A 24,682-nucleotide genomic window follows, 5' to 3' on the forward strand; every position below is an offset into this window, starting at 1 on the left:
ACGCTCTAACTAACTCATGATTAAGAGCGAACAATATTACGTAACCCCGCTTGAAACACGGATTTTGGGGGTTTGAAAATCTGGTACGGTATAGACGAAAATCTGGCATTCTAGAATATGACACTGCAGATATCTAGTTTTCTAAAACTTTCTACGTGCGCGTTTCAATTCAAAAAAAGTTCGACAAAATTCGATAAAAGCTTGATTTTACAAAGAAATTCGCTCTCACCTTCGTCTCATCGACACACGCATACGTATGCCCAGGACACCTGACTTGACCAGGTTTACACTCATGATTAGCACAGGTGATTTTGTCCTCATCCTCATCATAGAGACAGTCCCCATTCCCATCACACATCCATGACTCATCAATACACCAAGTACTCATTTCACACTGGATCAAACCCTCCTTCTCACAGTCTATCCTCCCTGGACAGTCTTTCTCGTCACTGCCCTGGGGACAGTCTATCAGCCCATCACACAGCCAACCCTGAACAAAGAGTTGCAATTCAAATTAGATAAATAAGTTGAAACAATTTTTAAGATCTGCGTGATTCTTTAACTATGAAGAATTCTTTAACTTTACCTGACCAAAGTGGGGAGAATAGAAACATATATTTCATATCTGGAAAACAAAAAATGAGCTGTTGAAAATTGATTTATTAAACTGGTGATCTGTTGTTTTATAAACCTAGTCATGGTAACCAAGTTAATTCATTCCGCAAAAAGAAAAAAAATTAACTATAAAATAAGTTGAAAGATCTGCGTGACCTGCGTGATTCTTTAACTACTTAATGTAGCAAAACTAAGATCAAAACTATGTTCAGTATTAAAGATTAAGTCAAATATCTTTTAAATGGGTGCTTAAGAAATCTCAGCTCTCTTGTCCACTTCAAATGGTTATCTTGCATGATCCTAGAAGAATCTTGCAAGATCATCATTCGCCTTGCAAAAATCTTGCAAGATCCTAGAAGAATCTTGCAAGATCATCATTCGCCTTGCAAGAATCTTGCAAGATCCTAGAAGAATCTTGCAAGATCATCATTCGCCTTGCAAGAATCTTGCAAGATCCTAGAAGAATCTTGCAAGATCATCATTCGCCTTGCAAGAATCTTGCAAGATCCTAGAAGAATCTTGCAAGATCATCATTCGCCTTGCAAGAATCTTGCAAGATCCTAGAAGAATCTTGCAAGATCATCATTCGCCTTGCAAGAATCTTGCAAGATCCTAGAAGAATCTTGCAAGATCATCATTCGCCTTGCAAGAATCTTGCAAGATCCTAGAAGAATCTTGCAAGATCATCATTCGCCTTGCAAGAATCTTGCAAGATCCTAGAAGAATCTTGCAAGATCATCATTCGCCTTGCAAGAATCTTGCAAGATCCTAGAAGAATCTTGCAAGATCATCATTCGCCTTGCAAGAATCTTGCAAGATCCTTGAGGAATCTTGCAAGATCATCATTCGCCTTGCAAGAATCTTGCAAGATCCTTGAGGAATCTTGCAAGATCATCATTCGCCTTGCAAGAATCTTGCAAGATCCTAGAAGAATCTTGCAAGATCATCATTCGCCTTGCAAGAATCTTGCAAGATCCTAGAAGAATCTTGCAAGATCATCATTCGCCTTGCAAGAATCTTGCAAGATCCTAGAAGAATCTTGCAAGATCATCATTCGCCTTGCAAGAATCTTGCAAGATCCTAGAAGAATCTTGCAAGATCATCATTCGCCTTGCAAGAATCTTGCAAGATCCTAGAAGAATCTTGCAAGATCATCATTCGCCTTGCAAGAATCTTGCAAGATCCTAGAAGAATCTTGCAAGATCATCATTCGCCTTGCAAGAATCTTGCAAGATCCTAGAAGAATCTTGCAAGATCATCATTCGCCTTGCAAGAATCTTGCAAGATCCTAGAAGAATCTTGCAAGATCATCATTCGCCTTGCAAGAATCTTGCAAGATCCTTGAGGAATCTTGCAAGATCATCATTCGCCTTGCAAGAATCTTGCAAGATCCTTGAGGAATCTTGCAAGATCATCATTCGCCTAGCGAGAATTTTGCAAGATTACTATTTATCCAATATGCAAATATGCAAATAATTGGAGAATGCCCGAACAGGACCAGAGAAATAGGAATACGTTGTTTCTCAAGGAAGCTATTTTCACAGCAACTTAAAAGCTTACTAAAGTTCAGACAATATCAACTTTGGCTCTTAAAAAATAGCTATAGTTACCTTCAATGCCCACAGGTAGAAATACCTGCAAAAATGAGACGGTAGCTTACGTTGAATAACAAGAGCCAGATGAGCCCGGACTTAAATGGGTCTCGAAACATTTCAGCGCTGAATCACCCTTTATCAATTGTAAAGCCCAAATTAAGTTATAAACATTGCTTATCAAGTGTATTTTAAGTTATGGGTCTTTCCCATTATTATCCTCAATATGACGAAATTGATGGCATTGAAGTTCAAACCTACGTTTGCACATATTCACAACAAAATTTTGCCGAAAAATCTCTTTTGTTTAAATAACAGAGGTCCATGCTTTAAAGCCCCCCCCCCCCACCAGCTTAGTGGTCAGGTAACGTAAAGCCCCCCCCCCCACACATCATGGTAATTGTAGCAAAATGGGTGGTGGACTATAATTTTGTGCCAGTTTCATTTCAGAGAAAGCAGATCTCCTCTGTTTCTCTGCAGCTCAACAGGTGTTTGTCATTTGAAGCCCAAAGCGCACGTGCTATGTTAACTTCCACTGATTTACTATTTAAAAGAAATTTGAGACTAATGTTGTATAAATTACTTACTGGAAGGGAGTTTTATTCAGTTTTTTAAAACAGTTTCTTATCGCTTTCGGGATCTATTCTGTACCCCCCCCCCCCCCCCCCCCGAGTGTTTTTTATGACCGCCAGTTACAAATTCTATTTTGTTATATAGCACGTTACTATGTAAGAAAATAGCACGTGCGCCTGGGGGTCATAAGAAATTTATGCTTACTAAGCTGGGGTGGGGGTGGGGGGACAGAATAGATCCGTTTTGTCAGCATGACTCGAAATTGCAAATCACACTGAGTTGTTTGCTAATAACAGTCAAAATTTATTGTTCTTGATTGTTCACTAGCGTAAATTGTAACCAAAATTGCCATCGAAAACCCGGTGGATGGGGGGGGGGCGTTCAAAGTTTCCGGACGCGAATTGTCTCTCAGAACAAGATAACGTCTGCCTGATTGTAACTAAATTCAACAACCGTTGTGGTCCAGGAACTTCAATTTTGACAGGTCCATGTGAAAAAGTGAAAAATCTTTTTTTTTAAAAAAAATAGTTTAACTGAGGCTATTCATTCAATGTTATCCAGACCTTCTAGTGAATGCAGCTTTTGAGAAAAATTTTAGGTGGCACTTTATGCAAGTGTAATCTGTCCCATAAAGTTGAAATAAGCGAACGTTCGAAAAACGCCAAAAACGTGCAATTGAGCATCAATGTGCTCATTTGAATGTGCACGTTTTTTCCATTAAGCTTTCATTTGTCCATTTTTTTGTACATGTTTTAAAATTGAAATTCGAACTTTGAACTCAAACGCTCGCTTATTTCAACTTTATGGGACAGGCTATGATCTTTTTTATTTTGTTGTTGAGTACGACCGTCACGCAACGAACCCGTGTAATGAAACGAGTAAGGGAAAGAGTTAATTGAGTTACAAAAGAGTACGCATGATATCAGAGACAAAGTAAGAAAAGAACCCTAACGTTAAGATGGCCACAGTCGTAGCCGTAGTCCAAAACTAAAGCCAAATTTGCAACTGTTTTCAAATTTTGCCTGACAATTACTAATTTGTAATTATTTATCTCTTCACAAGGCCCAATTTACGAGTTTTTATAAGTTTCTTTTGAATAAATAAAGCTGTAAAAAAAAATATTTGCTGCGCACAATATTTAATTTCCTTTCCAAGTAATGAAAATAATAAGTCGTCGAAATGTAGTTGCTAAAACAACCAAGTATATATCGGTTCATTGCCTCGTCGAATTGAAGCTAAGAGTTATGCCCAGAATAAATAATTACTGAGTAGAGAATTAATGAACACAATCAAATATTCTCCTGTTATTCAAATTTAAGAATCATAAACAACTTACAACAGTTGGAAGAATCCCGAATCCACTATGTCAGAGTAATTTAAGCTAATCCGAAAGATCGATTAATCGCTCTTTTCAACACTTTTTTTCTTCTTCTAGGAAAGTTGAACTCACGCGTCAACTTCGTCTCTCCAACTATAACGAACTTATTTAACGAACTACTGCTTTTCAGATTCGCCAATCTCTCTCTGGTAGTTTTTCTGGTGCCTAAGGGTACTCAACCTTATCATTTTTTTTATCAGCAAAACGTAACGTGTCGTTCCTTTTAGAACATTCTGACCTAACGTCTAAGTGTTATAGTTGGCGTGGAAGGTCAGTCACAAGATGCCGCTTATCTTATGTTGATGTTTGTTCGAGATGACCGGAGCTGCCTGTTTATCTCGGTTTGATATTTTCAGAATATGGCACAATCCATGTTTCATGCTGAGCAATATGTGTGCAATTTTTCGCACGCTTGCTTTTTCCTTCCTAAGTAACGAATACGCATCCAATTTAAACTATGATACCTTTGTTTCCCATTTAGGCTGGAGTAATGTTCCGTTCTAAATAAAACTTTAACCGTTTCCTTAGAGTCATCAATAAAAGGAAAATAAAACTTAGCTCTTTCTGTCCCTTATTCCATTGTAGAATAGTTTCAGTGCTAATACTTTGGATTGACAGGTAATTTATCTCAACTTTCCACTCTGAACGAGGCCTTGGTAAAATGTTTTGACTCTAGAAAAAATGTCGCTTCTTTCAAAGGAGTATAAGAAATTGGCCTTTCATCTATTTTCTATGTTTTACTTTAAAGGCCAAAAGAACGGTTTCGAGTACCGGAAAAAGCCCGTTGTTTTTTTCAATGTGTAAGGAATTGTCCTAGGAGTGATCAGTTAAAATTTCATGGTGATCGGACTTGAGGAAGTAGAGTTTTCAAGACTTGCGGGGAGGGGTGGTGAAAATGCGGACGCCTGTATTTGGGACAATTAGGGCCCTGAAGCAGTACCAAAGAGTGGCAAATCAATATTTCATGCTCTGATAACTCAGTCAATGTGCGCACGCCATTTCTTGTTTGCCAATGATCTTATGCAAATACTAGCAAATCACCAACTAGCAAATTCATTAAACCTTAATTCCTACTAGCTTTGATTTACCTACTAACTTAGAGCGCCGATGGATTTCCAATTGTATCAGTCTATTCTCAATTTTCATCGTCGTGGGACAATTCCAAAAGATGTAAGTATTAATCGACAGAAAAGGCACCGTTTTAAACAATTATGTAGTCGCTACAGCAAACCCAAACTAACTCTTTTTAATAAAAAGACCGGACTCAAATTATTGCACTCAAGGAGTGCAAAATTTATTATCCAAAAATTAAATCGGGCCCACGAGCATATTAAAGCAGTTGGGCTCGAACGGCTTGTTAAACAATCTTATGATGCCCAGGGAGCCCAGCCTATCGTTCGAGAAGTAGTACGTAACTGTGATTATTGCAATGAAAAAATTACTCATCGCCGTTTTACCGGTCCCTTAGTTCATGCTTCTCGCCTTACACTGGATAGAATTTGTTATGAATTAGACCTAGTTATTACCGAAAGGCCGTTACTAGAAAAAAATTGCTTCAAGAACGCCCCTTCGTTAGATCCTACTTCTTTTATCCCTAAAACCGTGGACACTATTGATCCCGATTACAATTGCGTGTGCGCTGCACTTAGCACAATTCTGACCGGAAACCCTAATCAAGGCGGAAAAATTGAAGAAGTAATTCGTTCTTTACGAAAAGAAGGCCCGGACCGCCACTTATTAAATCTGATGGGCGCTGCCCCTTTTATTAATGGCGCAGATGATCTTAATTTCGTTACAACAACAGATTTGAGAATGCTATCCCGAACCTTTAGAACTAATATTTATATGTTTTATGAGACCGATGAGTTCGAGCAAGCCCACTGGGATTGCTACACTGGAAATAAGATGGGCCCAAATAGAGGAAGAATTTACTTAAAGGCCGGCATGAGCGGTGGAACAATGCTTTGTTTTATTGTTACTCGTGTTAAGCAAAAAAAATGAGAAGTAAGTTGTTCAATTTAGATGACATAATTTATTAACCCGGACTAGCACACACATGACAGATATTTAAGTTAAATTAAAGTTCGCTTTTACACTGCATATGGACGCTCGATTTGCACTTTCTTCTTTATTTCCAATAGCGCTTGTTGCTCGGCTTTTTCGTTGTCAGACAAGTCGCTATCACATGCCCGTTGATGCTGTTGTTCGTGTTGCTGTTGTTGTTGATCGTTTGGTGGCTGTTGTTGCTCGCTTGATTGCTGGGATTGATCATCTGATTTCGCTGCGAGGTTCTTCTTTCTATTGTTAGACTTGCCGCTTTTTGTTCGCCTCTTTGCCTTCGTTTTGGAGTTTCGAATATGCTCTGCCCGTGGCGTTTTGCCAGCCACTGGAGGTAGTTTTATCGGGGCCTTTCCATGTCGCGCTTGAACAATTTTGCCGTCCATACTGCGAGTAAGTTATATTTTAACGCCTGGCGAACAAGGGTAATAAGGGGCAAGGCCAAAAATAGCAATTAGCTATGTTCAGTTTTTAATGACCAAAAAAAGGGCACCAAATTGATTTCCTTTGATTGGAGTTTCAGCAGGCTAAGTTTTAAAGTGAATGACCCCGAGGTTTTCCAACTCGAATAAACTTGGTCTTATTTGCCTTGCTCTAAATTGCGCCACAATTTTGTATGCCTCTTATCAGGTGTTATTTGCCGTGCAAAACTCCACTTTTGGTATTGTTGGTCATTTGTGTGCTAATTCGGTCTTATCTTTGTTAGAACAAGGTATTTGAGTCCTAAGTGTTTGATTCATTAGCCCTAATGTTAAGGCGCATATTTGTATTTGAGACCTGTCAAAATTAGGGCCTATTTATTTTACCCGCAAAAGTTCGGTGTGAAAGATAAAGTAGCGACTAACAAAGGTGTCAATAAACTACGCAGAAACTAAATTCTACACCCTTCCCTTCTGCATCATTATTCCCCCGAACAATCTTTGAGAAAGTTGCTCTAAGTGTAGGTTAGTTTTCGCCAGGTTCTACAAAGTTTGTGGTGGTGTTGAACTTAATTAAATTCAAAATTTGTTCCTTTTAGGAAATTGAATAACCGTCCTGTCGGCCCTCAAGTGCTTGAAATATTTTTATTCTCCCCTTGCATCTATCTGCACCAGTCAATTAGAAGGGTATCTTATATAGTAATTTTTTTTGCGTTGACAGTTCTTTTTTTTCAATTTCTACATGGTTTTCATGTGTGTTTTAGTCCTCAAACAACTATGGGTAGCTTGTCGACAGCCATTGCTGGATTTGGGGAGTACCCTGTCCGATTCCAGAATGATAAGGCGGTTGGTTTCACGGTCGTCTATCTGGACCGGACAAGGGCCATGAACCCCAGTGTTTCCAGAATTGTCGTCTTCAAGCAAGGCGGCGAAAGCGTCGAAGTTAAGCCGGAATCTTCGGAGCACCGGGACTTTGTGCGGGAGCTGCAGAGGTGGGATGAGGAATTGGTGCTGATGAGGCCAATTCCACCCGTCTATTTTCAATGCACCCACGCTATCAGTGCCCTCAAAAGCCGGTGTACGATGCAATAGCCTTCGTGCCACCCACCATCATTGAAAGGCCGTGGCCTTTCTCGACGCCACAAGATCGGCCGAACTGGTGGGTGGTAGACGAAAACTGAGTTTGAGTTATCTAAACTTGTAATTCTATCCTTAAACCCCTTTTAAATCTATGCTGTTGCTACTTTAATTCAGACTCTACAAACTGTTTGTTTTCTCTAAGGATATAATTATAAATATAGTTAGCTTTGTATAAAAATTATCAAGAAACGGCAGAGTTCAATCCTTTTAGCACGAAGTCCATATACTACTTTATTTATTGGTTTTTTCCCCACATCTTTGGCGTCCAAGTGATTATCTTCTTTTCCGTTTGCGTGGACACATCCTTCAAACAAGGAGAATAAAGTATTGATTGGAATGCGGGTAACGGTTCATTCGTCAAAGGGTTGACCCACTTAGATAACATAGCCGACTTAAATTCTTTGCCCGCCGCACTATCCAGTAAAAGCAATAATTCGTTTTCGTCTTCAAGTTGTAAAATAACAAACCTATCCTCGCAAAATTGTACCCGCTGGTATACGACAACCCAATCCAGAACTTTCGACTCCCAAATTAGAAGAACCATGATGAAAATGTTGTTGTTTTTTTAGGGATTATAGCTTTGATAGGCGCTGATTTTGATCTCGGGTTTTGTGGCCAAATGTATTAGTTACATTCCAGATAACAAACTTAAATAGAGATAAATTTTGACCGCTTAAGTTGGACCGATCGGTTATATTTAATTGTCGGTTAAATCGTCGCTGCTCACATCCTCCCATTCACCTTCACCTTCTCGATTGTCCCGACGTGCGTAGAAAGGAGGCATCTCAGGTCCACCTTCGTTGCTAACATCTTCTTCGTTTCGGAATCTGGCTCCGCTGCCGTGGAGTCAGAGAGAACCCTGTATATTTCCACCGACGTATTCGCGTCTTCACGTTCTACAGGTCGAATAATGATTTTTATTCGTTCATTTGGAGCTAGAGGTCGATGGAGGGAGTACTTTACTTGGAATGAGTTTTCTTCTACTGAGTAGTCTTGGTCAAGGGTACCTGAATTATCCTCCGGTTTTCTATCCTCCACTAAATCCATAGTCCCCGCCTCGATAAGTAGTCGTGGTTCTGTTGACCAAGGGTTCGAAAGAAAGCAGTGGAACTCATAATACTCTGGTTCCCCAACTTCCAGAAGAATTACGTTCCCATCTATAAGATCCACCAAATGACCGTTCCATGTATCTTTGACGTCTCTAATTTTAAAAAGACGGCCAAGAGTAAAGCAGTGCCATTCGAAGTGTGTGCCACTCATTATTAGTACCTAGCGTTGAAACTCACTGAGGGTAGAATGATTTATTTTCTGTGTCAACTAATTAACTCAAATTTTACGGGTTCTCTTATCTATTTAACGTTCGTATGCTTATCGTTCCGAGTTGAACTGTTGGCCGACCTCAAGTTCGCTCAGCCAAAGGGCGCAAGTGAAATCTTAGTGGTATCGGGATTTGTCGAGTACAACATACAAGTATTTAACTGTACAAATGAGTTTATAAATGAAAGCACCGGAATACTACTCATGAATAAAATCAAAACTGATTTTCCTAGTTACAGTTAAGGGGTGATAGAACCATTTAAAGCACTTGTCTTAACAGGGTGGGCGAAAAAAAAATAGATACAAGTGGATAACTAACAGTTTCCGTTGTCATCGGCTCACTCTTCCCTTCACTTCTACAGTTTATAAAATCTTGACGCACGCCAACTCCTCTCGGTAGTCCCTGCTCCTCTGCGTTTTGCCACTGGATCCGGGGGGATAAGGTGTCGAAATGAAAGAGTCATCAAAGTCTTCTCCCAATTGAGTTGACTCCATCCCGTCGCGTTCAGAGTATGGTGGCACTTGAATGCGATCAGTCATTTTGAAATTCATTGGCCCTTGTCCACTCAAACCCGCATCTCCTCTTAGTAGGCGCTCCCAACAATTGAATCTACTCCTTCTGGCTCTCGGACTCGTCTGAGTACCAGCCGTATTCCCTTCGATAAATGCTTTGTTCATTATAACTCGGCAGAGTCCTGTGTACATCATCCAGAGTGCAATCACTAAGATTGCAGCTAAGTCAAACCATACAAACCAGCTGACAGGTCCACTGTGGTAAGCCCGCCAGTGAAATAGTGCATGCTGATTGATAATTCCTTGTGCAAAAGGTTTCGCGATGGTTTTCATTGCTTCTTCATCTACGGTTCCTTCGGGTAGATCAACCATGTTCAAACGTAAAGTCTCCAACATCTGACTGTGAGCTTCCTCGCGAAACACATCTGGGATTTTCATTCCAGCTAGTTGTGTCTCCATTTCGTGCAATTCACCGAACAAAGTCCGCAGTAAGGGGTGTTGTTGAATCCTTACAACGAATCCGGTCTCGTACTGGCAAGTTCTTGGGTCCGGATATAATACCAAACTACCACTGGGGTCCTCTATGCGTCCTTTGCAGGGTGGTCGAATTAGGCAACTTTTGCAGCCGCTGATCCATTCTCCATTATCGAAGGCTTGTAAACTGTAGTTGAGCAGTCTGTAGTCGCTGGATCGCGAGTAAACCAAGTAGGTTGAGTCGTCCAAGTACTCCGCGTAAGGTTCTTCCGGTAAGGCTACCACCTGCTGTGCACAAAGCTTTAGAACTCATGTTTGCAAGTCGAAAAACAGACTAGAAAGGCACGTAGATTCTCCACTTCGTGACATTGAAAAAGGTTTTAGACACAGTTTAAGACGATTACTGCCGCTACAATGTGAAATGAGTTTCTCCTCCGTAACTTCGGCAAAATTATCTTTTCTTTCGGATATCAATAAGTAACTTCTCGAGAAACTGTATCGTGTCGCTGTTGACCCGTCTTCAATTGGTTGAGGTACTGGGACTGCGCGATAAACTTTATGAAATCCGTTAGTGTGGTGTACAGGCACGTTTATCAGGACGTTTACGGCTGTTTCTGTAAGTACTGTTGACTCTACTAGTTCAAAGCCGTAATACGTCATTAAATCAGAACGGGGTATAGCTTCCTGCATCCTGTCAAGTTTGAGTCCGTTAAGAACTTGTCGTAAAATTTTTGGAGGTACAAGTGTTGCTGGAATATAGCCCCGAGCTAAACTGCTCAACGCGTCATCTAAGATGTAACCAAAATTGTGAAGTCCGACTTTGAATGCCGCCAATTCTGCTCTCAAAGCAAGCATAGTTTGGGTGAAGTTCGTCATTCCTACATTGAACTGAGCAGCAACCACTGCTGAGCTCTGTCTGTTGTTGTAGCAGGCCCCCCAATGTGTTTCTCCAATGTCGGTTTTATTGATAAGCTCTCCCAAAACGTTCCTGATCTTATGGAAATTGTCATTAGAATGAATTATGACTGATCATCTTTAATTGCCCTTGAGTTTTGTTTAATGAGTGGCCCAGCAGGTGGATTCGTTCCCCTGATTCAAGAGTGATCGTTCGCACCGCTCCGTCCAGAAATTCTGTCTCTTCACCAAGTCTATCCAAGTCTGCACCGCCACACAATCCGAAGAAAGAGAAGTATTGACAAAAACCAGCTTTTAGGACTGGCGCCAGGACAATAGCAGCAGCTATCCCACCTAGCAACGGTTTGACGAATCGCTTTGACCTCGACAAGCCTCCTTCTGTTCCATTCAAGTATGTTGCAGCCCTTTCCCGCATTTCGGTAAGAACAATATCAATTTCTAGCATTTCATATTCCAATCCCTTCAGTGCAAGATATGTCGTATTCATCAAAACTTCAGTGGTAAAAGTGTTTTTGCAAAACTGTCCATGATGCTTCCTCCATCGCATTGCAAATTCGTATTGGAATTCTTGGAAAGCAATGTCCAGAGATGTCAAGTTGAGGGCAAGTAGGACTGGCAGCGGCACTGATACCCAAGTTGATTCCAGCGCACTCGCAATGATGACAGGGGTTTCCGTTGTGAAGACTGCGCCAGCTGTATGGTTAGTAGTTAAACAGATAGCACATCTCAGCAGGGAAAATAGGAAGAGTAGCCTCAGTGTCAGGAATCTGTCCGTTGTTCCTGTCATGACCGCGTTGACTCTAAAAGTAACAAAACGTTAAATTAAGTCATTAAAATCCGACCAAAGCCTATATTTTTCCGTATACAGAGAACCGATTAGTTTAAGTCAATATTAATCAATAACTGAGATTCATAAAAAGCAAGGGAGAAGGATCCGGGTAACAAGTTTAAGTAAACGAGGAAAAAGTGTTTATTCATCGATTCCCAGTCGTATGACCGGTGCTCGGATCCTTGCCGAGCGGCGTAGCTCAACGGGTTCCTCCACTGAATTTTGGTTAATCGGTCGTGTTGCTTGTTCAACCTCTGCGTCTGGTGATCTACTCTCCCCGACGCTGTGAGGTTCTAACTGCCTTTGAACCAGTTGTCTTTGGTATTCCGGATCATTTTCACGGCTATTAGTATCCGGGGCGGCCTGATCGCCCAATTGATCAGCTGACTGCTCGACTATAGGATTATTGATTACTCCAACTTCCTGTCCCACAGCAGGCTGTGGGACTTGAATCCCATTTCTTGGCACCAATATCGGCGGCCAGGGAATTGGGTCTGGATCCAATTGCTCCCATTCGTCAACTTCCAGTGGTTCCTCGTAAAAATTCGTTGAACGAAACGGTGTGGCTCTACGCTCGCTCGTTTCCGGTTCCTCTTCCACGAATGGTTTAAGAAGGTTGTAGTGGAGAATACGCCATTTATCACGCCTTTGGGGTTTACTAACTTTGTAATTAACTTCCGAAGTTCTCTCAAGAACAATGTACGGTCCCTCCCACGGAAGAAAGAATTTTTTTGATGTAGCTTTATGTTTTGAGAAAACCCAAACTTTGTCATCGACTTCGTATGGTTTTCCAAAAACTTTCTTATGAAATTGATCTTTTTGTCGGTTTTGATTTACTCCCAAAAGTTCCCGTGCATGAGAATGGGCCTCCCTGAATTGCCTATCGAGCCAGTCAACAAACTCGTTCTGGGTCCGCTCTTGATCGTGGGGCTTCGGGTAGAACAGATCAATAGGATATTGGCACTCCTGTCCATAGACGAGACTAAACGGAGTGGCTCCTGTCGTCCTATGAATAGTCGTATTATAGAGAAAATTGACATAAGGCAGCATTGTGTCCCAATCTCGAGGGTTTTCAGCGCAATATTTCGAGAGAACATCGGCAATAACACGGTTATGTCGTTCCACTTGACCATTTTCTTGAGGGTGATACGGAGATGTTCTTGTTTTGTCCATTTTAAGCAATTTACAGAGTTCTTTAATCAAGTCACTTCCAAAGTTTTTTCCTTGGTCAGTGTGAAGTACCTCGGGCACAACAAAATGAAGGACCCAGCATTCTACAATTTCTTTTGCCACATATTTTGCTTCGGTTACAACAAGTGGAACACTGATTGCATTTTTTGTGAACAAATCCGTCATAACAAGAATGTACTTCGCTCTTGACCGTGCGGCTAGTGTAACTGGTCCTAATATATCAGCAGCGACCGTGTGAAAGCGAATACCAACTTTGAAGGGACTTAATTCTGCGGTACGTTGCCTGCCTGCCGTGGTCCGAGCTGCACATGGAAGACACCAAGAATGTTTTTTCTCTATGTCACGCCTCATGAAGGGCCACCAGAACCTCTGCCTGATTCGCATCAGTGTTTTTTCTACTTTGAAATGACCTCCACTCACTGGGGAAGCGTGAAGTTGATCCAAAATTTCTTTTCTAAAAGAAACAGGTACAATCAGCTGCAAATGGGGTTCGTTCTTCTCTGGTTGAAACCACTTCCTGTACAAAACTCGATTCTTAAGAACAAGCTCTGACCACCTTGACCAGTAGGCTACTACTTCAGGTCCATGCTGAACTGCCTGTTCTTTTAGAATTAGGTTAGGGCCCAGAGGCGAGCAGCTACTTTCTGATCTTGTTGGTGCCCAGTACAAAATACGGCTGATTGCCTCATCTTCATGCTGCAACCGTTCTATATCTGAGTCTGTGCGAGTCCATGTTATAGCGACCCCCTCTTCATTTTTGTCATCTATGGTTTCTGTAATAGCGTCAACCATAGCACAACGTTCACGTACCCTTTTTAGGGCTTCCTCGATTTCTTGAGGTTCGGGACACTGCCCCCATACCTGTTCTTTTTCGCCCGGCTCCCATTCAGGCTCTTCTTCCATCATCCGAGACAACCCATCCGCATTGGCATGTTTGTTGCCCGCGCGGTGAACAATTTCGTAATTGAACTCTTGCAAATGTTGGAGCATTCTGAACGTCATGCCGTCTGCATTTTGCCTGAATAGCCATTTTAAGCTGGCGTGATCTGTACGTATGACAAAACTGAGTCCCCATATATAATGTTTGAACCATTTCAAAGCCTGAACTACCGCCAGGGCTTCCCGCTTCGTTGTAGAGTACATAGTTTCGGTCTTACTCGGGCTCCTACTTGCAAATAATATAGGATGTTCCACGCCATCGATGAAATTTGAAAGTACAGCACCCAGACTGACGTTGCTTGTATCTGTGTCAATGATAAAGGGGCAGTCATACCGAGGAAACTGTAGGACAGGTGCTGTAGCTAGTTCGAGCCCCAGTCGATCGAATGCCATTTGACAACAGGGAGTCCACTCAAATCGAGCGTTTTTCTTTGTTAGTTCATGCAAGGGACGAGCAATTTGTGCAAAGTCTTTCACAAAGCATCGATAGTAATTGCAGAATCCAACGAATGACCGTACTTGTTTAACAGTTTTTGGCTCTGGCCATTCTCTGACAGCAGAAACCTTTTGAGGGTCTGGTCGAGCTCCCTCTTTATCGATAACATGACTGAGGTATACAACTTGTTGCTGAAGAAGTCTGCATTTCTTGGGCTTAAGTTTCAAGTTTGCTGCTCGCAACAGTTTGAATATACCTTCAATGTGTTTGAAGTGTTCTTCCTCAGTCGAATCGTACGCCAAAGCATCATCAAGAAAGATTAGAACCCACTTCCAGAGGTGATCTTTGAAAAGATTGTTCATAAGCCTTTGAGAGGTCCCGGGGGAATTAGATAGACCAAAAGGCATTTTAATGTATTCATACAGCCCACCATCAGGTGTGACGAACGCTGTTTTCTGTCTATCCTCTGGTGCTACCGGTACCTGCCAGTAGCCACTTGCTAAATCAAGAGAAGAAAAAAATTTCGCTCCCCTCAAAGCATCGAAGCTCTGATCTATTTTTGGTATAGGAAAGGCGTCTTTCACCGTAACATCGTTAAGGTCGCGGTAGTCCACGCAGAACCTCCAACTACCATCCTTTTTCTTTTGAAGCACAATAGGAGCACTATAGGGACTCGATGAAGGCTGAATGACTCCCTTCTCCAGCATGCTCTTCAGTTCTTCTTGGATAATAGGTATCTTGGCCGGCGAAATACGATGCGGAGGTTTTTTGATGGGTGGGGTATCACCTGTGTCAATTTGATGCTGAACAATGTCGGTGCATCCAAGTTCATTGTTTTTCAACGCAAATACATCCCGATATTCTCGCACTAGTGTTCTCAGCCGATCGAGAGCAACACCAGAAACGCCCGGTGCAGATAATTCCAAAATTTGATCAACTTCCTGGTCTAGAGTGGGATGATCTTGGGCTTTATAGACTGTGTGAGCAACCCAATTCAAAACCTCGTCATCAGTGTCTGTCCATTGCTCATCTTCGGTTTCACTTAGATAAATTCTTTCTGAATCTTTGACCTGTGTTTCTCTAGAGAGTTGTGCTGCCATGAGATAGTCAGTTTCTTTGGGACTAGCGCCAGCGACTGCCTGCAGCTGATGATCGCTGACAAACTTTTTATCCTGCATTGACGGGTCCATTTCAGTTTCGCGACAGTAACGGTAGCTGCCAACTGCAGTCAGAGAAACCATGCGCATTACCACCGCCGAACTTTCTTTGCTGCCTGTCCACATTTCGTTTGATCTAAAGTCAATTGCAAAACCATGGCGTTTCATTTCCTTGAGGCCAAGTATCATCTGAGGCTTCAAGTTCTGCAACACTAGAACGTGTATTTCCTCGCATATAGAACCCAACTTTAACTCCAATACTGCGCGACCAAGAACATTTATAGTCTTTCCGTCGGCTGACTCTAAGCGGCCTTTGTATGGCAAAATTCTCGCAAAGCGATCCAAGCTGAAGAGTTTTTCTGCTTGCATTAGATTTGTTGATGCCCCCGTATCAATCAATATTTCCGTTATCGAGTCGTTCACTATTCCGTCAACCACGGCTGCTTCGGAACCCTCATCAAAATCCGACGAATCAAACTTTTTCTCATCTTCTATGGCGGTTGTATTTGTTGCTACGTGCTGTTGTTTGGCCTTTTCGTCGCAAAATTTAACTTTTCTTGCGTCAAAGTTTGCATTATCATTATCTTTTAGTCTATTTGCTTTGAATTCGGCCGGGATAAAGCCTTCTTTACGAAAAATTGTGGCCCTCCCGGCCTCTAGTAGTTTAAAGGACCGGTCTGTTGTTGGGTTTGGCGCTCTGGGCAATCCTTAACAAAATGACCTTCCTGACCACATTGGAAACACTGCCTTCCCGCAACTGCTAATCGTCTGTCGAGGCTGTTTTGTTGCGCTGGTACACCACTGTACTGCGCATTGTTCGGTTTTGGACTGATGAATTGTTGACCGTAACGGCTATCGGGCGGATAAGGATTGTATAGACGTTTCTCGTCGCTTTCCTGTTTTGGTTTTTTGTCACTATGTGGGACCTCATATTGCTTTGAAATTACTGACGTCACAAATTTGCTCATCATATTTGACATATTCTTCATAAACTCGGCCTGACTGTTTACTAGTTGATCAATCTTAGCATTGACAGACCCCGAAAGATCCGTAGATTTCTCAGCAGTTGCGAACACTCTGGATGCATTGCCTCTCTGCATCAATTCATTACTCTGAGTATTCCCCTGAATCTCAACGGGGTTTTCAACAACTGATCTTAAGGACGCTAACCTTCGTCGCTGTCTCATACGAGAATTACGTGCGACAGCATCAAGGCTCAGTGCCCTATTTATAGCAGCGGAGAAGTTTTGGGGATCTTCTCTAAGTAAAAGTTCTTGGATTTCAGCGTCGTAGAGCCCATCGATAAACTGTTCGCGGTTCATATCGTCACGGGTTGCAGCATTCATGTTATGGTTCGCAACCTCCCCGGTGGACCGTATTCTCCTTGAAAATTCCTGAATTTCCTCCTTTTCGCCTTGAATAAGGTTTTTGAATTCGGCTCGAGCAGTTCGTTGGTTTCGAAATGGCATCATTCGAGGGTCTAAGTATTCAAACAATCGCTCCAGAGTAGGTGCCGGGTGCCCATCTTCTTGTTCTCGAAAGTGGTTGGGCATTGCAGTGTATTCATCAAGGGCCCAGCCTGTGAGGCAGGTTGGGACACAAGCCATTGCTTGTTCTTCATCCCAACGATTCGACTCAACAATGCATAAAAAATGTTTTTTCCAATCTACCCAAGTTTTGTATATCAGATTAGGAAAACGATCGGGTTGGCGTGCACCTCGCCCATACAATCCTTGACCATTCAGTGCGTCCGCAGCTTGAATGGCTGCTTCGGCAATTCGTTGAATATCTTCCGCTTGCAACGCCATTTTTGTTATGTAATTGCTTAGCCGCTTAAACTAGAGTGTTCTTCTAAATTTTGCGAATCCACTTCTTGTCTTACTTCGCGATCTCGCCGGAGTCTGAGTAGTTCTCTCAATCTATCAGCCCGACTTCTGGTTTGAGTTAATTGATTTGTACTCGGGAATTCGGGTAGGTGTTCTTCGCTTCTTTGGGCGAGTATTGAATCCAATTTTGAGGAAGTATGTTGTACACCTCTTGAATTGAGACCCAACTTCGTAAAATCTAATCTATTTTAATCTGTCAGAAAGCCCACCCAGGAGCGCCACTGTAGAATTTTGTATTTTTATCGTTAGAAGGCTGACCGGACTGGCAAGCGCCCAAAACTCTATCAAATTTGAAAGGTTCTTCGAAGAAAAGTGAGTCCTTCTGACAATTAGGTATAAAGTTTTGTCCCCTGTGCTCTCTCAAAGCTGTAAAAAAAAATATTTGCTGCGCACAATATTTAATTTCCTTTCCAAGTAATGAAAATAATAAGTCGTCGAAATGTAGTTACTAAAACAACCAAGTATATATCGGTTCATTGCCTCGTCGAATTGAAGCTAAGAGTTATGCCCAGAATAAATAATTACTGAGTAGAGAATTAATGAACACAATCAAATATTCTCCTGTTATTCAAATTTAAGAATCATAAACAACTTACAACATTTGGAAGAATCCCGAATCCACTAAGTCAGAGTAATTTAAGCAAATCCGAAAGATCGATTAATCGCTCTTTTTAACACTTTTTTTCTTCTTCTAGGAAAGTTGAACTCACGCGTCAACTTCGTCTCTCCAACTATAACGAACTTATTTAACGAACTACTGCTTTTCAGATTCGCCAATCTCTCTCTGGTAGTTTTTCTGGTGCCTAAGGATACTCAACCTTATCAGTTTTTTTATCAGCAAAACGTAACGTGTCGTTCCTTTTAGAACATTCTGACCTAACGTCTAAGTGTTATAGTTGGCGTGGAAGGTCAGTCACAAGATGCCGCTTATCTTATGTTGATGTTTGTTCGAGATGACCGGAGCTGCCTGTTTATCTCGGTTTGATAATTTCAGAATATGGCACAATCCATGTTTCATGCTGAGCAATATGTGTGCAATTTTTCGCACGCTTGCTTTTTCCTTCCTAAGTAACGAATATGCATCCAATTTAAACTATGATACCTTTGTTTCCCATTTAGGCTGGAGTAATGTTCCGTTCTAAATAAAACTTTAACCATTTCCTTAGAGTCATCAAAAAAGGAAAATAAAACTTAGCTCTTTCTGTCCCTTATTCCATTGTAGAATAGTTTCAGTGCTAATACTTTGGATTGACAGGTAATTTATCTCAACTTTCCACTCTGAACTGGTAAAATGTTTTGACTCTAGAAAAAATGTCGCTTCTTTCAAAGGAGTATAAGAAATTGGCCTTTCATCTATTTTCTATGTTTTACTTTAAAGGCCAAAAGAACGGTTTCGGGTACCGGAAAAAGCCCGTTGTTTTTTTCAATGTGTAAGGAATTGTCCTAGGAGTGATCAGTTAAAATTTCATGGTGATCGGACTTGAGGAAGTAGGGTTTTCAAGACTTGCGGGGGGGTGGTGAAAATGCGGACGCCTGGATTTGGGACAATTAGGGCCCTGAAGCAGTACCAAAGAGTGGCAAATCAATATTTCATGCTCTGATAACTCAGTCAATGTGCGCACGCCATTTCTTGTTTGCCAATGATCTTATGCAAATACTAGCAAATCACCAACTAGCAAATTCATTAAACCTTAATTCCTACTAGCTTTGATTTACCTACTAACTTAGAGCGCCGATGGATTTCCAATTGTATCAGTCTATTCTCAATTTTCATCGTCGTGGGACAATTCCACAAGATGTAAGTATTAATCGACAGAAAAGGCACCGTTTTAAACAATTATGTAGTCGCTACAGCAAACCCAAACTAACCCTTTTTAATAAAAAGACCGGACTCAAAGTATTGCACTCAAGGAGTGCAAAATTTTTTATCCAAAAATTACATCGGGCCCACGAGCATATTAAAGCAGTTGAGCTCGAACGGCTTGTTAAACAATCTTATGATGTCCAGGGAGCCCAGCCTATCGTTCGAGAAGTAGTACGTAACTGTGATTATTGCAATGAAAAAATTACTCATCGCCGTTTTACCGGTCCCTTAGTTCATGCTTCTCGCCTTACACTGGATAGAATTTGTTATGAATTAGACCTAGTTATTACCGAAAGGCCGTTACTAGAAAAAAATTGCTTCAAGAACGCCCCTTCGTTAGATCCTACTTCTTTTATCCCTAAAACCGTGGACACTATTGATCCCGATTACAATTGCGTGTGCGCTGCACTTAGCACAATTCTGACCGGAAACCCTAATCAAGGCGGAAAAATTGAAGAAGTAATTCGTTCTTTACGAAAAGAAGGCCCGGACCGCCACTTATTAAATCTGATGGGCGCTGCCCCTTTTATTAATGGCCCAGATGATCTTAATTTCGTTACAACAACAGATTTGAGAATGCTATCCCGAACCTTTAGAACTAATATTTATATGTTTTATGAGACCGATGAGTTCGAGCAAGCCCACTGGGATTGCTACACTGGAAATAAGATGGGCCCAAATAGAGGAAGAATTTACTTAAAGGCCGGCATGAGCGGTGGAACAATGCATTGTTTTATTGTTACTCGTGTTAAGCAAAAAAAAATGAGAAGTAAGTTGTTCAATTTAGATGACATAATTTATTAACCCGGACTAGCACACACATGACAGATATCTAAGTTAAATTAAAGTTCGCTTTTACACTGCATATGGACGCTCGATTTGCACTTTCTTCTTTATTTCCAATAGCGCTTGTTGCTCGGCTTTTTCGTTGTCAGACAAGTCGCTATCACATGCCCGTTGATGCTGTTGTTCGTGTTGCTGTTGTTGTTGATCGTTTGGTGGCTGTTGTTGCTCGCTTGATTGCTGGGATTGATCATCTGATTTCGCTGCGAGGTTCTTCTTTCTATTGTTAGACTTGCCGCTTTTTGTTCGCCTCTTTGCCTTCGTTTTGGAGTTTCGAATATGCTCTGCCCGTGGCGTTTTGCCAGCCACTGGAGGTAGTTTTATCGGGGCCTTTCCATGTCGCGCTTGAACAATTTTGCCGTCCATACTGCGAGTAAGTTATATTTTAACGCCTGGCGAACAAGGGTAATAAGGGGCAAGGCCAAAAATAGCAATTAGCTATGTTCAGTTTTTAATGACCAAAAAAAGGGCACCAAATTGATTTCCTTTGATTGGAGTTTCAGCAGGCTAAGTTTTAAAGTGAATGACCCCGAGGTTTTCCAACTCGAATAAACTTGGTCTTATTTGCCTTGCTCTAAATTGCGCCACAATTTTGTATGCCTCTTATCAGGTGTTATTTGCCGTGCAAAACTCCACTTTTGGTATTGTTGGTCATTTGTGTGCTAATTTGGTCTTATCTTTGTTAGAACAAGGTATTTGAGTCCTAAGTGTTTGTTTCATTAGCCCTAATGTTAAGACGCATATTTGTATTTGAGACCTGTCAAAATTAGGGCCTATTTATTTTACCCGCAAAAGTTCGGTGTGAAAGATAAAGTTGCGACTAACAAAGGTGTCAATAAACTACGCAGAAACTAAATTCTACAATAATGTTAACTTTGCAAAAAGATTGTGACCAAGCGGTAGAGTTCGTTCCAGTCGAGTTCTGCTTAATTTAGCAATGTGAGTTATTTTCCTGACCATTTCTCGGTGATTGTTCAATTCAATTCAAAAATGCGAACAGCCCGGGTCGAGGTTTGGTCAAAAATTAATGTAAGATTAGCATTGAATGCATTGAATTTTGTAAGATTTGCGGCTTTAGCGCTTAAAAGTTTTTTCACCGCATTCAACGCATTGACCACAAATCTTACACTTTTTATTCAAATTCACCGCACATCTTACATCTTTTTAGCAATTTTTAGAGGTGACACCTCGACCCGGGAGTATACCGTGTAAGAGATATATGTGGAAAAAATGACTCTACAGGGCAAATATGTACTGATAATAATTTTTTTTTAAAAAATAGACATGTTTGTTTACATTTGTAAAATTAATGCATTATTTTACAAATTTTGCAAATTTGACATCAAGTCAGTTGACGTCAATTAAACTAGGGAGGTGCCAATAATGAGGAAGGCTGGTGCCACTCAGATGAGAAATACGCTAACACCAGTACCCACTGGAATGGAACTTGTTATAATTGTCATTATGACAATTAAGGAAATGATCACACCTGTTCTATGCAGTTGTAGCCCTCATCACACAGGAAATCCATTTCGTTCACACACTCTTTATTCCTGTTACAATTTGCCTCATCGTATCCATTCCTGCAATGGTTCCTCCCATCGCACCACCACCACTCTGGCACCCAACTCAACAACTCCCCACACCTCTGGTTCAGACCCCCGAAGGACACCGTCAAGTTGCGTCTCTCCTCTTCCCAAATTATCGCTTTCTCTGCTAGGAATACTGGGTCTTCATCTTCGCCGCCTGAAAGTTAGGATCATTGTGGACTTTGTTCCCTTTGGCCCCGCGAGAACAAAGTTTTTCAGTTCTAAATCCTGATTGGGTGAACAATCTCATGGGTGTTTCTGCTTTAAATATCACATGAAAAACCTAAATAAAAGTAATGTATTGGTTATAAAGTATTAGGGTATACCACATTTGCTTTTGATTACAGGTGATGTTTTCAACTATTTCGAGAAATAAATGGTCAAACTTTTCTCAATTAAAAAAAATTATTTCAGAGCAGAAATTGGGGTTCACAGTACGACCATAGTAGATATCATAGAAAAACTTTTAATGTTTTACATATTCTCATCAAATTTCCACCCGGGGCGAGACGAGATGGTTATCTTGAAAATTATGCAAGATTCTTGTATAAGATGTTAATCTTATAAGATCCCGCAAACTTCTTGCTAAAGACGTTTCTTGCAAGATGAATGGTTTTCTTGTAAGATTCTTACAAGTTCGGTTCGGTTTAGCTGCATTCTCATTGGTTAGTTTGTGTGAACTATTCTTCATTAATTGTATTAAAAACATTGGTTTGCGTATTTGAGTGATTTTATGCATTTACAATGTGGACGAACACAGTGAAACAATTATATGCATTCTTTTTTATCAGTACTGGGCTTCAATTTAATTGTCACAAAATTTATGCACATTTTTGAGTTTCAAGTTTCACACCACCAAGAACCAAAAATGCACTGCGTTTTAAATGTCAATTGTTTCAAAAAACATTTTATGCCTTGCAAGAATTGTGAGAATTATAATCTTGTAAGAGCCTTGTAAGATAAATGCCTATCATGTTAGAATCTTGTAAGAGGAATGCTTATTTTGTAAGAGTCTATCAGAAAATCTTGTGAGACGATGCATCCTCTTGTAAGATTCTGAGAGAATCTTACAAGAACTTACAAGATTACCATCCCCATTTTACTCAGGCACTCATTGTCATGACCGCTCAGTAAAGCATTTTAACAAACTAAAACCAAGAGTAACAAAATTTAAAAAAGTTATTAGCTTGAAAAAAAAATATTTTTGTCTGCATATCTATGCGATATATGATTCTCAAAATTAATTTATTGTTGTTTTGGCAAAGTGTTGCAAAAGTTGAATATTACATTGCTGAAAATTATCCTTAGTATTCTAGTTTTGATGGAAAAATTTTATGTATAACTTGTGGTAAGCATCAGAAATAATGATATCTATATAAGTTTATTTTTTGTTGACAAAGCTTGTCTGTGCACACAAAATAATGTTTCAAAAGTTTCATTACTTAGATGAATAAGGTTTAGCCAAATTAGAGTACAGCGATTTTTTTCCAAGTAAGCATTTTAAAAAACTCCTTTGGAATGTGTTCTAGATACCTGAAAGGCAAAATGAGAAAAACTTGGGATCAATACCGTTCAATAGGTCTGTATCAGACATATTCTATCCTCTTGTTAAGAAAAAAGAGAGGAATTCATTCATTCGGACTCATTAGAATCAAAGATTTTCTCAAAGATTTGCCGAAATTTTCAATCTAGTTTTTGATTTCTCCGAAATTATTTCAAATAATCGAAGTCTTATAAAATCCATTTCTATGATAAGTTCAGAAAAGAATCAGCAAATTCATTAGGGCAGAGGCATACCGATGTTAAAAAAATTCTAGCTTGTGCTTATCTCTGGTAGTTGTCACGTAATGTAATAAAGTTTTATTGATGTACCTAATTTTGTTCAATAATTCACCAAGATTTGTTTATTTTTCAGACTCTGATAACAAACTGAAACATTTTTTGAGTCAAAATTGTTAATAGCTAAAACTCTAAATGTCAAAACTGTACCCTGGGCGAGACTGGATGTTTATCTTGTAATATCTTGTAAAACGAATGGTTATCTTATAAGATCTTGTAAGGCGAATGACCATCTTGTAAGATTCTTGTAAGACGAATGTTTATCTTGTAAGATTGTGTCAGAAAATCTTGTAAGATCTTACAAGATAACAATTGGGAGTTGTCCCGGGTATTTAAAACAAAACTCTTAAGCACCAGCTTTTATGATAAAATTTGATATTTTACCGATCTGTCTCGACACATATTTTACTTTTATTTTTCCAGGCATTTTGCTAGTTATTTTTATATTGCTAACTTATGAATTTCACAGACAATTGCTACGTTAATCCCTGTCAAGCTTTTGTTCCAGGAAATCCAAAACAACTTTACCGAAGCCTCCTGGTTTATTAAAGAAACCCCTGAAAAATGTCAATTACTAATTGCCGGATTTTTTCTCAATTTTCCGCCTATCAAAACTCTTCATATTTTCTTTGACCCCCAACTTAGTGGTGAGATAACCAACAACCCCCCCCCCCTATCATGGCAAACATACCATAATGGGGGACTATAATTTCACGGGGGGCTATAATGGGAAAGACCCGAATAATGAAAGATAATCTTGTGCTAAATATGACATCACATGTCAAACTGACATCAGAATTTTTGTCAAAATTTTGTTTCATTTGATATTTGTGGTACTTTTTAAAATTTCTCCAGGTGTACGTCGCTTTTGGTACAATAAAGTATATCAACTGAAGCTTATTGTCAGTTATGACATTATTTTCAGGAACCTTTTGCAGCATTTTCATGTACTAACGGCTATTTTAGCCACTACATAGCGATCAAAAATTACCCGCTTGAAAAGTTTCTTCCTTTTGCCCAAAAGTCCAGACGGAACATTATGCAAATGACGGGTGACATTTTGTTAACTAAACGGATACAAATCCCTTCAAATCCTCTCAAATCCAACCAAATGT

General features: G+C 40.3%; 2 protein-coding genes across 2 annotated transcripts in view; one reads left to right on the forward strand and one right to left on the reverse strand.

Moving 5' to 3' along the window:
* Nucleotides 1-24,682, reverse strand: part of LOC142335556 (uncharacterized) — a 127,196-nt gene that overhangs the window by 14,919 nt on the left and 87,595 nt on the right. Inside the window, exons 8-9 of the mRNA XM_075384093.1 lie at nt 21,629-21,885; nt 230-490 (exon numbers count right to left, since the gene is read on the reverse strand). Of these exons, the coding sequence (XP_075240208.1) occupies nt 230-490; nt 21,629-21,885 (518 nt within the window). The remainder of the gene's footprint in view (nt 1-229; nt 491-21,628; nt 21,886-24,682) is intronic.
* Nucleotides 19,794-24,682, forward strand: part of LOC142355630 (ubiquitin-like domain-containing CTD phosphatase 1) — a 161,485-nt gene continuing 156,596 nt past the window's right edge. Inside the window, exon 1 of the mRNA XM_075407737.1 lies at nt 19,794-19,803. The gene's annotated coding sequence lies outside the window, so the exon portion shown is untranslated. The remainder of the gene's footprint in view (nt 19,804-24,682) is intronic.

The sequence above is a fragment of the Convolutriloba macropyga genome, chromosome 2 (assembly GCF_964194025.1).
Source record: "Convolutriloba macropyga chromosome 2, txConMacr16.3, whole genome shotgun sequence".
Classification (NCBI taxonomy): domain Eukaryota; kingdom Metazoa; phylum Xenacoelomorpha; order Acoela; family Convolutidae; genus Convolutriloba; species Convolutriloba macropyga.